The sequence below is a fragment of the Leuresthes tenuis genome, unplaced genomic scaffold (genome assembly GCF_036924035.1).
Source record: "Leuresthes tenuis unplaced genomic scaffold, fLeuTen1.0.hap1 SCAF_5, whole genome shotgun sequence".
In the NCBI taxonomy this organism is placed as follows: Eukaryota; Metazoa; Chordata; class Actinopteri; order Atheriniformes; family Atherinopsidae; genus Leuresthes; species Leuresthes tenuis.
In genome coordinates this window covers 37814772-37827759 of record NW_027325359.1, presented here as the reverse complement: position 1 = coordinate 37827759, position 12988 = coordinate 37814772, and the positions used below count along the sequence as shown (strand labels likewise).

Here is a 12988-nt window from a genome sequence, read left to right as displayed (position 1 = left end):
GTCAAAGTGTTGGATTAATAACTGGAAAACAGTCAAAGTGTTGGATTAAGAACTGGAAAACAGTCAAAGTGTTTGATTAAGAACTGGAAAACAGTCAAAGTGTTTGATTAAGAACTGGAAAACAGTCAAAGTGTTGGATTAATAACTGGAAAACAGTCAAAGTGTTGGATTAATAACTGGAAAACAGTCAAAGTGTTGGATTAAGAACTGGAAAACAGTCAAAGTGTTGGATTAATAACTGGAAAACAGTCAAAGTGTTTGATTAAGAACTGGAAAACAGTCAAAGTGTTTGATTAATAACTGGAAAACAGTCAAAGTGTTTGATTAAGAACTGGAAAACAGTCAAAGTGTTTGATTAATAACTGGAAAACAGTCAAAGTGTTTGATTAAGAACTGGAAAACAGTCAAAGTGTTTGATTAATAACTGGAAAACAGTCAAAGTGTTGGATTAATAACTGGAAAACAGTCAAAGTGTTTGATTAATAACTGGAAAACAGTCAAAGTGTTTGATTAATAACTGGAAAACAGTCAAAGTGTTTGATTAAGAACTGGAAAACAGTCAAAGTGTTTGATTAATAACTGGAAAACAGTCAAAGTGTTTGATTAATAACTGGAAAACAGTCAAAGTGTTGGATTAATAACTGGAAAACAGTCAAAGTGTTGGATTAAGAACTGGAAAACAGTCAAAGTGTTTGATTAATAACTGGAAAACAGTCAAAGTGTTGGATTAATAACTGGAAAACAGTCAAAGTGTTTGATTAATAACTGGAAAACAGTCAAAGTGTTTGATTAATAACTGGAAAACAGTCAAAGTGTTTGATTAATAACTGGAAAACAGTCAAAGTGTTTGATTAATAACTGGAAAACAGTCAAAGTGTTTGATTAATAACTGGAAAACAGTCAAAGTGTTTGATTAAGAACTGGAAAACAGTCAAAGTGTTTGATTAATAACTGGAAAACAGTCAAAGTGTTTGATTAATAACTGGAAAACAGTCAAAGTGTTTGATTAATAACTGGAAAACAGTCAAAGTGTTGGATTAATAACTGGAAAACAGTCAAAGTGTTGGATTAAGAACTGGAAAACAGTCAAAGTGTTTGATTAATAACTGGAAAACAGTCAAAGTGTTGGATTAAGAACTGGAAAACAGTCAAAGTGTTGGATTAAGAACTGGAAAACAGTCAAAGTGTTTGATTAATAACTGGAAAACAGTCAAAGTGTTTGATTAATAACTGGAAAACAGTCAAAGTGTTTGATTAATAACTGGAAAACAGTCAAAGTGTTTGATTAATAACTGGAAAACAGTCAAAGTGTTTGATTAATAACTGGAAAACAGTCAAAGTGTTTGATTAATAACTGGAAAACAGTCAAAGTGTTTGATTAAGAACTGGAAAACAGTCAAAGTGTTTGATTAAGAACTGGAAAACAGTCAAAGTGTTTGATTAATAACTGGAAAACAGTCAAAGTGTTGGATTAATAACTGGAAAACAGTCAAAGTGTTTGATTAAGAACTGGAAAACAGTCAAAGTGTTTGATTAAGAACTGGAAAACAGTCAAAGTGTTTGATTAATAACTGGAAAACAGTCAAAGTGTTTGATTAATAACTGGAAAACAGCTGTACGTTGGGGTTTAGTTATCCATCGGGTGATAACTGTGCTGCGAGGAAAAAGCTCACAAAAAGACGGCTGCGTTCTCACTATTTAAAAACACCGTCCATCAGAACCTCCTCCTGCCACATTGCGCCCGTCTTACTGTTCCTGTGGAGACGTGTGGCAGCAGCATGCACGAGCCCATGAAATACACACATCCCCTTAAGCTCTCTACACATCTAAACAGTAACAAAGACACATTTATAAAGCCCATGCTGTGGCGGGCCTCGGCACTCACTGCTGCTCCTGTGTTCATTCAGCAGGACACACTGCAGGCTCTGTGGCACGCTATGAAAAGCTGGGAGTGTTGCAATGCTCTTGGCTTTGGGTTGAAGAGCAGCTCAACAACAGGGCATTAGTTAAAAAAAGACCTTGCTTCCAAACCATAGAAGCTAACACGTTAGCGCAGCACGTGGGAGTGGAAAATACTGTTGGGGGGCTTTGAATCCTTCCTCCTGTGAAACATCGATGTGGAAACGCAGCCATTAGATGTTCTCTGGTGTTAAAAGTTGTGAAACAATGAAGCTGCATGCAGTCAGTATGTTCTGTTGGTATCGAGTTACTTTAAGTTTAACAGTATACTTGACATGTTGTTGTTGGCACGACAGAAGAACTTCTGACACACAATTCAAACATTGGCCAAACTCTCCACTAAAGCCCCGGCTTTGCTGAAATGAATAAATACACACACAGGCTAACCTTAACTGTTGGCAGGTGGGACTCTGCAGCACAGAAACTGAAGCTGCAAACTAAATCAGTGCAAGAAAACACTGAAAAGCTGTTAAACGACACGCTTTAGGGCACAAATCTGGAGTCAAAGTCACACATTTTCAAACAGAAATCTATTTTATGGTTTTACAATTTCAGCAACTTGTAAGAAGTAGGCTTCAACTGGAGTTTGCTCAGTGTAACAGTAAGTTCTCCTGATGAGAAGAGGCCCGAGGGCCGATGAGCCGCAGTACATGTACTACATGTACTACCGGGGGAAGCTGTGCAGAAGTGCTGCAGATGGTTGAACCGACACCATCACCATCAGCTGTATAAAACGCTGCTCATCTGGTTACAAAGCACTGTTCTGCTGGAAAGACCCGCTTCAGCGCATTCACCAGGATGTTGCTTTAAGATCTGTGACTCATATACCTTCCTGCAGACAGCTCCCTTCCCCACATGGCAGCAGCAGTCCTCTAAATAAGCAGACTCCCCAGGAAAAAACTCCTCAGGAGGGGCTCAAAGCACACAGCAAAGAACCTGAAGAGTTCACCTGGACTACAAACTACCCAGATACCAGTCTGATGGATCTGTGCGACACCAAGACCTGTCAGAGCCTGTAAGGACAAGCATCCCAGTTAGCTTCACTCTGCGACACCCTCAGATGTCCTGACAGGTCAGAGCTAGCATCCCAGTTAGCTTCACTCTGGGACACCCTCAGATGCCCTGACAGGTCAGAGCTAGCATCCCAGTTAGCTTCACTCTGCGACACCCTCAGATGTGCTGACAGGTCAGAGCTAGCATCCCAGTTAGCTTCACTCTGCGACACCCTCAGATGTCCTGACAGGTCAGAGCTAGCATCCCAGTTAGCTTCACTCTGGGACACCCTCAGGTGTCCTGACAGGTCAGAGCTAGCATGCTGGAGGCAGGCGGTCAGAGTCTTACTTACTCTTAGTCCTGTATTCCTCCTTATTTCACAGAAGTCCACTGATTCAGAATCTTTTTTATTATAAAGAAATAACTCAAGCTTTGCTGTATCAAAAAGGCAAACACATGTTAATTATCAGCCTGTAATATTTCAATATTACCAATATATCAGGATCCTTTGCAGACATAATGCCATCAGTGACATTAGAGCCTTATTAATACATTGAACGGCTCATTCAAAGACTCAAACATGCACTGGTCTGATGATCATACGGGTTTAATACGCAGTAATCCTCCAGCTGGACTCATCTGTGAGTCACCGTAACAGACAGTCTGTGAAGCTGAAAACATCACTGACAGAAGACAGTGAAGCAGCTTTTTAACCAAAAACCCAACACAGCCACAGCTGCTGCTTCTGGAGAGCGATGCAGAAACGATCCCAGAGCGGACTTCAGAGAAGCTTCAGCATGCACTGCATTGATGTTCATCAATAAGATGCATGCTGGGGTGGATATAACAGGAGACAAGCTACCCAAAGAGCTCAGAAAAGCACCTAATACTTAAAGCATTTATAAGCAGAGACTTTTCATTTAAAACAGGCGGATTGAGGCGACACTTTGGCCCGTTGGCTTCCTTTATTCACTCTGCTAAAAACTTGGGTGTCACTTTCTGACAGCACATTTAAATTTGACAAACAGATTAGTTCTGCTGGTAAGACTCAGTTTTTCCAGCTCGACTGCTGGCCAAGGCGCAGCCGTAGAGTTCTACGTGCTTTTATAACCACACCGCCCTGTACGTTGGTTTGGATCAGCCTCCGTCGGCTTGCTGCTCGTCTCCTAACGAGGACCAGAAAGCGAGAGCACATTACTCCAGTTTGGGCATCTCTCCACTGGCTTCCAGTCCATTTCAGAGTTGATTTTAAGATTTTATAGCTAGTTTTTAAGGTTCTAAATGGGCTGCCACCATCATAGTTGCATGATCTATTGCATATTAATACCCGGTCAGAGCGGATGGTCAGAGCAGTCGAGACTCCAAAATAAACGGGCTTATTCGGTAGCTGGAGCCACTCTGGAACAACCTACCTGTGCATAAAGAACAGCTCAGACTGTTTTACACCTCTTTAAAAACTCATTTACACTCCAACTGTTCATACCGTTTTATTTTTACTGTAAAGCACTTTGGTCAGCCTCAGCTGTTCTCTATGTGCTCTATTGATAAATCTGACCTCGGCCGTGACCTTGACCCGTGTAGCATCTGTTTCTGTGTTTCATTAGAATAAATTCAGATAACGGGATCCGTTTCTGTGTTTCATTAGAATAAATTCAGATAACGGGATCTGTTTCTGTGTTTCATTAGAATAAATTCAGATAACGGGATCTGTTTCTGTGTTTCATTAGAATAAATTCAGATAACGGGATCTGTTCCTGTGTTTCATTAGAATAAATTCAGATAACGGGATCTGTTTCTGTGTTTCATTAGAATAAATTCAGATAACGGGATCTGTTTCTGTTTCATTAGAATAAATTCAGATAACGGGATCCGTTTCTGTGTTTCATTAGAGTAAATTCAGATAACGGGATCCGTTTATTAGCATGACGATAAAGGACAACTCCTCGTTAGCATCAGCACATGAACAACAGACTCAGAGGACTCATTTCACTTTGACTAAAGATCAAAATGTGTCGGCACAAACAGCTTTAATTCAAAGCCACGAGGCTCAGAAGAAGCTACTTACATAATGTTGAAAATCTGGCTTTTTCCATGTGGAGAAAACAGTCATTAGCAGGGTGGAGGGACACAAACATCCCCTGTACAAACAGATGTGTGTGTGTGAGACTGTCTGCAACACCACCAAATATTAGAGAGGAAGGGAAAGAGTGAGGGGAGAAGAAGGGCTTTAACACTGTGGCGTATTCTTCTCAGAGCTGTGAGCTCATTAACGCATCTTCAGCGACTTCATGTCACAGTTCTGTGGCTGAGCCAAACATTAAACCTTTTCTTTTTAAGGATCTCCAGCCTGGACTTCAGAGTTTATGTCGAGGACAGCAGCGATATGTGGAAGCACATGTCTGCGGTGCGTCTTGAGCTGCTCCTCAGTTCGTGTGTGTTATTACCTCTGAGTGCGAGTGTGTGTGGTAAAGGCAGGACTCACTGTCTGCTGCCGTGCTGCCATTGGGCAGCGAGCCCAGATCAACAACCATGCCGTCCAGACAGACGTTGAGCTCCCCTCCTGCTACAACCGAGCCTTTGTTCTCCGTCTGCAGCACCAGACTCAGCTGGACGTTCTCCACTAGAGGGAGGAAGAGCAGACAGGCAGCGGGAGAAGGTTGAGAAGGTGGAGACAAAATGGTGGTGAAAGGAAGACAGATTGTGTTGGAAGAAGAGTGGAGTGAGGAGGAAATGGGACATCCTCTGTTATTGAAATGGAAAAACATCATGAATGCAGACATTCCTCATCAGCTTCAGGGGGTACATCTCATGTCTTTTTCTCCAGCTCAAATCACAGCAGAAACGGCTTTATTCAGTTTCACCACAAGCTATTTGTACGTGTTGTTATTAATATTTATAACCGAGGCCAGTTTACACTGTGGGAGCGAGCTGTCCTCTGTGGTCTGAGACCTTCAAAGAGCTCAAACAGACGCCTGCTCACTTCACCTGCCGGGTCCATGACCCGCTCACCTGGCGCTGTACCGCCGCTGTACCGCCGCTGTACCGCCGCTGTACCGCCGCTGTACCGCCGCTGTACAGCGCGGGCGCCTCGCCTCGCGCCTCGCCTTCCTGACCTGCCCACTGACACTCATTTGACTTCGTCTTTACACCCAGATCATTCGCAGATGTCATTTTATTTCAGAGAAAAATGATCTCGGCACATACTTTAAAAGCACAGGAAACACTTAAAATATGAGTCTATCTTCAGGTAGAGCGACAAAACGTATCTCTTTCAGGTCAAATATTTCTGAATAAACTCGTTTTAAGGTTTAAAAGCAGCATTTGGTGCCTCTGCTCCTTCAGTTTAAACAAACTAAGCACTGAGAGCTCACATGTGACTGTTCGGGTGAGCAGAATATGATGAAAGGTTCAATCTTCACAGCTCCACAGCAGGTTTTAACAGGCGACTGCCCCGGGGGATTATATCTATTGTTCAGTCTATAGTTATCCACAAGGACCAGAGGAGCATTGCTGCAGAATTATTAAGAGAGAGAAGTCAGCGGAGCATCGCTGTGGCTTTATGTTGACGTCATTCTTCTGACTTCCTGAATGTGGCTTCTTTGGTCTAAATGTGAAAGATTTCCCACATATCTTTAGCTATGAGTAGAAAACAGTGAGCAGCTCATTGGAGCTTTTCTATGTGGACACTGAACATTTTACATCCCAACACAAGGAAAACTTAGCAACCTGAACTACGAGTCTGACTTAACTTTGTGGACTTTTGGACTGTTAGTAAGTTCAAAAGCTGCCGACATTTTGACTCAGAAAACATCCAATACTCAGAATAAAATGTGTTTTCATTCATCATTTGAGATGTATGTGCAAACTTCTGCCCTAAACTGCGTCTGAGCTGCTTTCATGTGCCGTTTAGTGTCATGGATTTAATGTCAGCGTGATCCAGTCCTTCTTTATGAGGTCTGGAAATGTGCCGTCGCCTCTTTTTACATCATTTCTGCCAACATTTATGTTCCAGGCGCAACATTTAAAGCAGAAATAAAACACAATATTCAGAACAATGATTAAATTTGTGTCGAATCATTTCTAAAAGAATATTTAATGTCTTTTTGACACCATAGAAACAGTCCATCAGTGCAGAGACGGTGCAGGTTTTCCTCCCTGCAGGCAAACTAAAAGCTGGCTGTAAAGTTCATGTTATCACCCCGACTCTCCTGGAAAAGGAGGGTGGAACAGGACTCTGCATCTCAGAGGTCGTTTCAGTCAGGCACTGAGGATTCTTGCTTAATTACATTATAAAAGAAGAAGCCGCTTTTCTTTTTGACATTCTGGGACAGAAAGCTTTAAAGCCTTCTCTCTGTGAAGAGCTCTTCTCCGTTAGCGCCTTAGCAAAGAGGTTTCTGCTGCATTGTGGCCATAAAAACTCTGAAATAGAGCGAACATACAGGAAAACCCGCCCTTTTTCGAGAAATGAAAAAATGAGTTGGGAAGCTTTGATCAGACTGAATTTTCCCCTCATAACATGATGTAATTTGCTATTAGAGGTGGCGATGGCTGGATGCAGTCCCACCGTGCGTTAAAGCATCTGATTAAACCTACATAACAACCCGTCTGAAGCTGTGTGTGAGTGAGAGTCATTACTTTTGCCATCGTGGGTGCGCAGTGTGTCCAGCAGGTCGATGGTCGCGCTGCCCAGCAGCTCCTTTCTCAAGGTGTGGCAGCTCCACAGCTTCAGGTCCAGGCGACTCTGAGGCGTCACGTTACTGCAAAGCACCGACCATCAATGCACTGTCACATACAAATGCTTATCTCTGCATGAATCTGATCAGATCAAACAGATACAGCTCCATCACTGCTCAGAGCAGCTACAGTTAGCTCATTTTGTTCATTCTTAAGCTCCATCACTGCTCAGAGCAGCTACAGTTAGCTCATTTTGTTCATTCTTAAGCTCCATCACTGCTCAGAGCAGCTACAGTTAGCTCATTTTGTTCATTCTTAAGCTCTATCACTGCTTAGAGCAGCTACAGTTTGGTCATTTTGTTCATTCTTAAGCTCTATCACTGCTCAGAGCAGCTACAGTTAGCTCATTTTGTTCATTCTTAAGCTCTATCACTGCTTAGAGCAGCTACAGTTAGCTAATTTTGTTCATTTTTAAGCTCTATCACTGCTTAGAGCAGCTACAGTTTGGTCATTTTGTTCATTCTTAAGCTCTATCCCACCATCAATTCTTTGAATTAGCCGTACAAATGTTTCGATCCACATTTCTGCACCAGAACCGACTGAAAAAGACAGTTTAACAGGCAGCTAAACTGTCTGCTGCAGTGCTGTTTTCTGGAACACGCCAGTATAAATGTCTTAATAATCGTTCCTGACGTGCATTAAAACAGTCTGAGCCAGTGTTCTTATGTACTGGGGAAGTGTGCTGTGCTCACAGTGTGAGGTCTTCATTCCACTGCAGCTCCAGGTGCCCGCTGCGTTTGCCTGTTTTTTTGGTTTCGCTGGTCAGACCGTCGGCAGTCACCTCGACGAAGGAGCTGAGCCGAGAGTGGCGGTTGGGCAGCTTGGGGGACTGGGGCTTCGCTGACAGCACTGCCCAAACACAAACCCACAGATTACAGCAAGGAGGAAGACCTGGACATGTCAAAAGTCACATTTTCTGGACCTGGAATCCCCTGATTAACTAATTAAAGAAAGACTTCGTATCTGAAAAACTGTAACCAGCGTTTTTTTGCTTGATTTGCTTTAAAAGTGACGATTATTTACAGTTAAAACAACAGCTGCAGAATACACACCAAGACAAAAATGTATGCTAAAAAACGGCTTTTTTGTTTCAACAACATCCCTAAAATTGGGTCATCTGCCTCTATCCACACGTGCACATGCAGAGACTTTTACTCCAGCTGTGCTTTATAGGATTTATTTACTTTATATTCACGTTTGCTTTAGTCTCATAACAGAAAGCAGGATCCTGATGTTCAACAATGACAACAGTTTATTATGTTTATGTTACAGTAAGATATTTATCATGTATGGTATTACTGTAGTGATGGTCCTGCGATGTGTGCTTTAGGGTGAATCTTCACCCTGATTTGATCTAAAAGGCTGCTTCCCACAGCAGAAACACAGAATCTACATGAATACATAATTGCATTAGTGTTGAAGGGATTTTCATATGCATCAGAATATGTTTGTTTAATTAGCAGATGCTTTTATCCAAAGCAACAGACAGGTAGGATATGGGGGTCTTGCTTAAGGATCCCTACCGGCAGGGATTTGAACCCAGGATGAAATCTTACCCAATCTTACACTATCCAGTCTGGAGTGAGTGGGAAGCAGACACAATGTGGAGTTAGACGGTGGTAAGCAAGTGCTGACCTCTAGTGGGAGACAGGGGACATGTGCAGAGCCACTTTTATTCCTTTTCAATAACTATACGGATAAGATGAGGCCTCTGGGTTAAAACTCCAGGACAGTGTTGGGAGGAGGAACATCAGAGAGCCTAAAAACTGAAATGAATGTCTTCCTGTTGCTGGGTCTTTGTCCAAGATACTCTCTACATTTAGTGAGTTTCTGGGGCAGAATCTGGGGTTCAGACAGCTGAGCGGTTTTGTTTCAGCACGTGTCAGTCTGACAGTCTTCATCATGAATTAATGCGAGGTTAGGGTTAGGGTTAGGTTAGGGTTAGGGAAGGGTTAGGGTTAGGGAAGGGTTAGGGTTAGGGTAGGGTAGGGTTAGGTTAGGGTTAGGGTAGGATTAGGGTTAGGGTTAGGGTAGGGTTAGGGTAGGGTTAGGGTAGGGTAGGGTTAGGGTAGGGTTAGGGTAGGGTTAGGGTTAGGGCGTGTGAGCAGAGCAAGGGGTGAATATTTGGACTCCTTCCTAACACAGAACAGACATTAATGGAGGCTGGCTGATGGTCTTTCATCTCCCCAACATCTGGGAAAACTAATATGACTCAGGGCAGTTTTAGGTTAAGGAAGTGACAGAGCGCCATATATGGAACAATCAGAGGTGGGAGGAGGAAAAAGGAGTAAACAAGGAGGTGAGTCAGCGCTGATAAAGTCTACAGTAGATAACTGCTGTGTTGTTAAGCTAAAATAAGGCCGTTCTAAGTGTCCGTGACCATCAGGCTTCACCGTGTCCTTCATCAGGAAGGAACAACAGTTACTCTTCAAACACTTTAAATACATCTGACACAGGAGGGAGCGCCGTTATCCAGCATAGAGCAGCAGGATTCAGCCTGACGCTGTGTTCATGAGACACTCATACGCCACAGTACCAGCACAGAGCCAAAGGAGGCCAGCTCATGGCCTTAAAGCACTCCTGTCCACTTATTATTACTGCAGAAGTCCAATCATTATGAGGGGAAATGCTGCAGCGACAATGGAAAACAGCAGACTTTTCTGCATTTTTACCCTTTACAGTAAAATGCACTTTTTAATCTTTTTAATGACTTTATAAAATGTTTTAATGCATCACTCACAAGTCATGGAAGGTCTCTGCCACCAATGTGGAGGCAACTGATCCAACAACCCTACTTTTTGGTACTTTACTGTGGTTCTTTTTCTCATTACTCCCTGGATTTATAACATTAGCAACACGCTGGACTTGAAATCCGAGGAATCAGGACTACGAAGGCACGTTAGGATTTCTCCATCCACCCAAAAGTCCATAATAAACTTAAACTGAACATATTTAAAGCAAATGCTACTTTATGCAGGAATATCACTTGCAGAATGAACCCGTTATTGTTCCTCTGGACAAGTTAACATCTGGTCTCATCTCCAAAAAGCAGGTGAAAAATCCATCAAACTCTGCAGTTACCTGGAATATAAATGAGCTTTTCACACACAAGGTTTGTCTTACAACAATGATTTTTACTCAGAAATCTAACAGAATCTGAGCCTGGATTAACTCTGGTTGTTTCTCCTCGGCTTTTCTTCATCTCTTGGTGCAACTGACTGCAGAACAGCTCCTTTTAGATGTGTTTTCCAGCCAGTAAACAGCCGAGTCAGCTGTTTTTGCCTCTCACTGAGCATAGCCTGAGCACAGCCTGTTGATATCACCCAAATATTGATTGCATTCTTAATTTGCTGGTATTTTAGGCCAGATTGCAGATGTTTAAAGCCTAATTCCTATTGGACAAAACTCCAACAAATGCCTACTAAAACCTGGGTTTTGCCATCAATAGGAAAAGGAGCCATTAGCATTCAGTCATGTGTTAAAATGCTCTAAAGCAGCAGAGAAATGATCAGTGTGTTCACTTTTCTATGAGTTTCTGACTTATTTTAAGCAACTTTACTGGATGAGCTGGTGTTCAATGCCTGAAAACTAATACTGAGAGCATTTGTTTGAAGGAACAGCGTCATCTTAAGTATTCAACGCTCATCCTTCTCTTGATCGAGACAATATGTTCTTCCACTGATTTACGACGGGCTGAAGATGCAATAAGACAATAAAAAGGCATAAATCAGACAAAGTGTTGCCCAACCAGCATCTTTCTTAAATGGCCCAGACAGGACTAGAGCTGGATTTGTGTTGTAACAGGAAATCTGATCAGTTAATAAAACTGAAGTATCAGGTTACAGTTTAAAGCGAAAGAATAAAGCAAAGCAGCACGGTGAATGCTACGGATGAAGGTCTAAAGGCCTAAAGAAAGCTCGTTCTGAATGGGTCCAACACGGCCAGATCATCAGAATGTTTAGGAAGAGGTCTAAAGGCCTAAAGAAAGCTCGTTCTGAATGGGTCCAACACGGCCAGATCATCAGAATCCACAGCTCTGCATCACTGACATTTGTGGTTTGACACAGTTTGGAGGGAATATCAAGATTTATTCGCTTATTTCTGCTTATTTCTGCTTATTTCTGCTTCAGGAGTGGCTGCTGGGCTGGTGCAGCATGAGAAGAACCCTTCAATAGATGGACTTCATGTAGGAAATGTACACTTTTGGTGAAGCCTGATAATCGGGTAAAAGAAAAGTCCAAAACTCCCTCTGAATGTTGTGCTGGTCTCATCTGGAGCTAATGCCATCGCTTTCCTTCACACAAGGTCAACTGAGTACATTTTAATGGCTGTTTATTGCTGTAATAGCAGAAAAAAGCCAATTAATGAGCTCACAGACACTGCTGGAAAAGAAAAAGAAATCTTCAGATTAATTAGGGAGCAGCTAGCAGCAGTTATCTTCAGACAAAGCTTAAACAATTACAGATCATACGACATCATTATGAGGAGAATTTAGAAATAAAAGGTCTTATAGAAAGAGAACTCTCATTTAAAAAAGATTAATCTCAGGCTCACAAAGTCGGGTGAAAAGGATGCAGAATTAAGACTAAATTCATTCCTGGAAGAAGTTAAAAGGCCCGATTAAAAGGTTCCCATTGAGGAGGAATCTGTGAAACTATAGCCTGACATGTTGGTTTACAGCTGCTGCCAAAGAGGAGCTGGAAGGGTTGGAGCTCAGGGACGATCACGAGGTGTTTGTCTGACAGCTTGTTGAATGATGTGAGAATAAAGGCTGATGACTACAAGTTAAACGATGATAGTGTAGGTTTGTGTGAGTTATGAAGGATGGACAGCTCCTTGCTTTTCCATCTGGGACACGAACGACCGTCCATCCATGCAGGAAGTAAGCTTGGAGCCGGCAGAGTCCCAACGAGTGAAACTCTCCACCACAGCAGAGAGAGCAGCCCAGCTCCATCAGAACATCCTGCCTGCTGCTGTAAATCACCCCAGAATAAAAGCACGTTGCATGATGTGGCTTCCATGTGATGCTAATGGAGCGGGGAAGGAATCCGGGGCTCAGAGGTGGGCACACTTTGGATTTTATCAGCCAGTTCAAATGCATTATATATAAATATGAGGACCTGTGTTGTGCTGAGGAACAGACCGCCTGGCCAATCAGCAGAGACCCGGCAACGGGCCGTCGACCTTAAGTTGCTGCTCAGATCCTCTGTGGCAGCCTCCATGTTTTCAAGTTTGAGCTCCCATCGTTTTACTTTACAGAAACAGCCACAGCTGCAGTCTCCAACCAAACCATCGGCTGACA

General features: G+C 42.6%; 1 protein-coding gene across 4 annotated transcripts in view; it reads right to left on the bottom strand.

The window, feature by feature from the left end:
- wwp2 (WW domain containing E3 ubiquitin protein ligase 2) overlaps positions 1–12988 on the bottom strand; it is a 304365-nt gene that overhangs the window by 54855 nt on the left and 236522 nt on the right. For 3 of the 4 annotated variants that reach the window (XM_072386810.1, XM_072386807.1, XM_072386808.1), the window contains 3 exons: positions 8379–8535; positions 7588–7709; positions 5435–5572 (listed from right to left, as the gene is read on the bottom strand). In XM_072386810.1, the coding sequence (XP_072242911.1) occupies positions 5435–5572; position 7588 (139 nt within the window). In that variant the 5' untranslated portion in view covers positions 7589–7709; positions 8379–8535. The remainder of the gene's footprint in view (positions 1–5434; positions 5573–7587; positions 7710–8378; positions 8536–12988) is intronic. The other variant, XM_072386809.1, reaches the window with a different exon arrangement.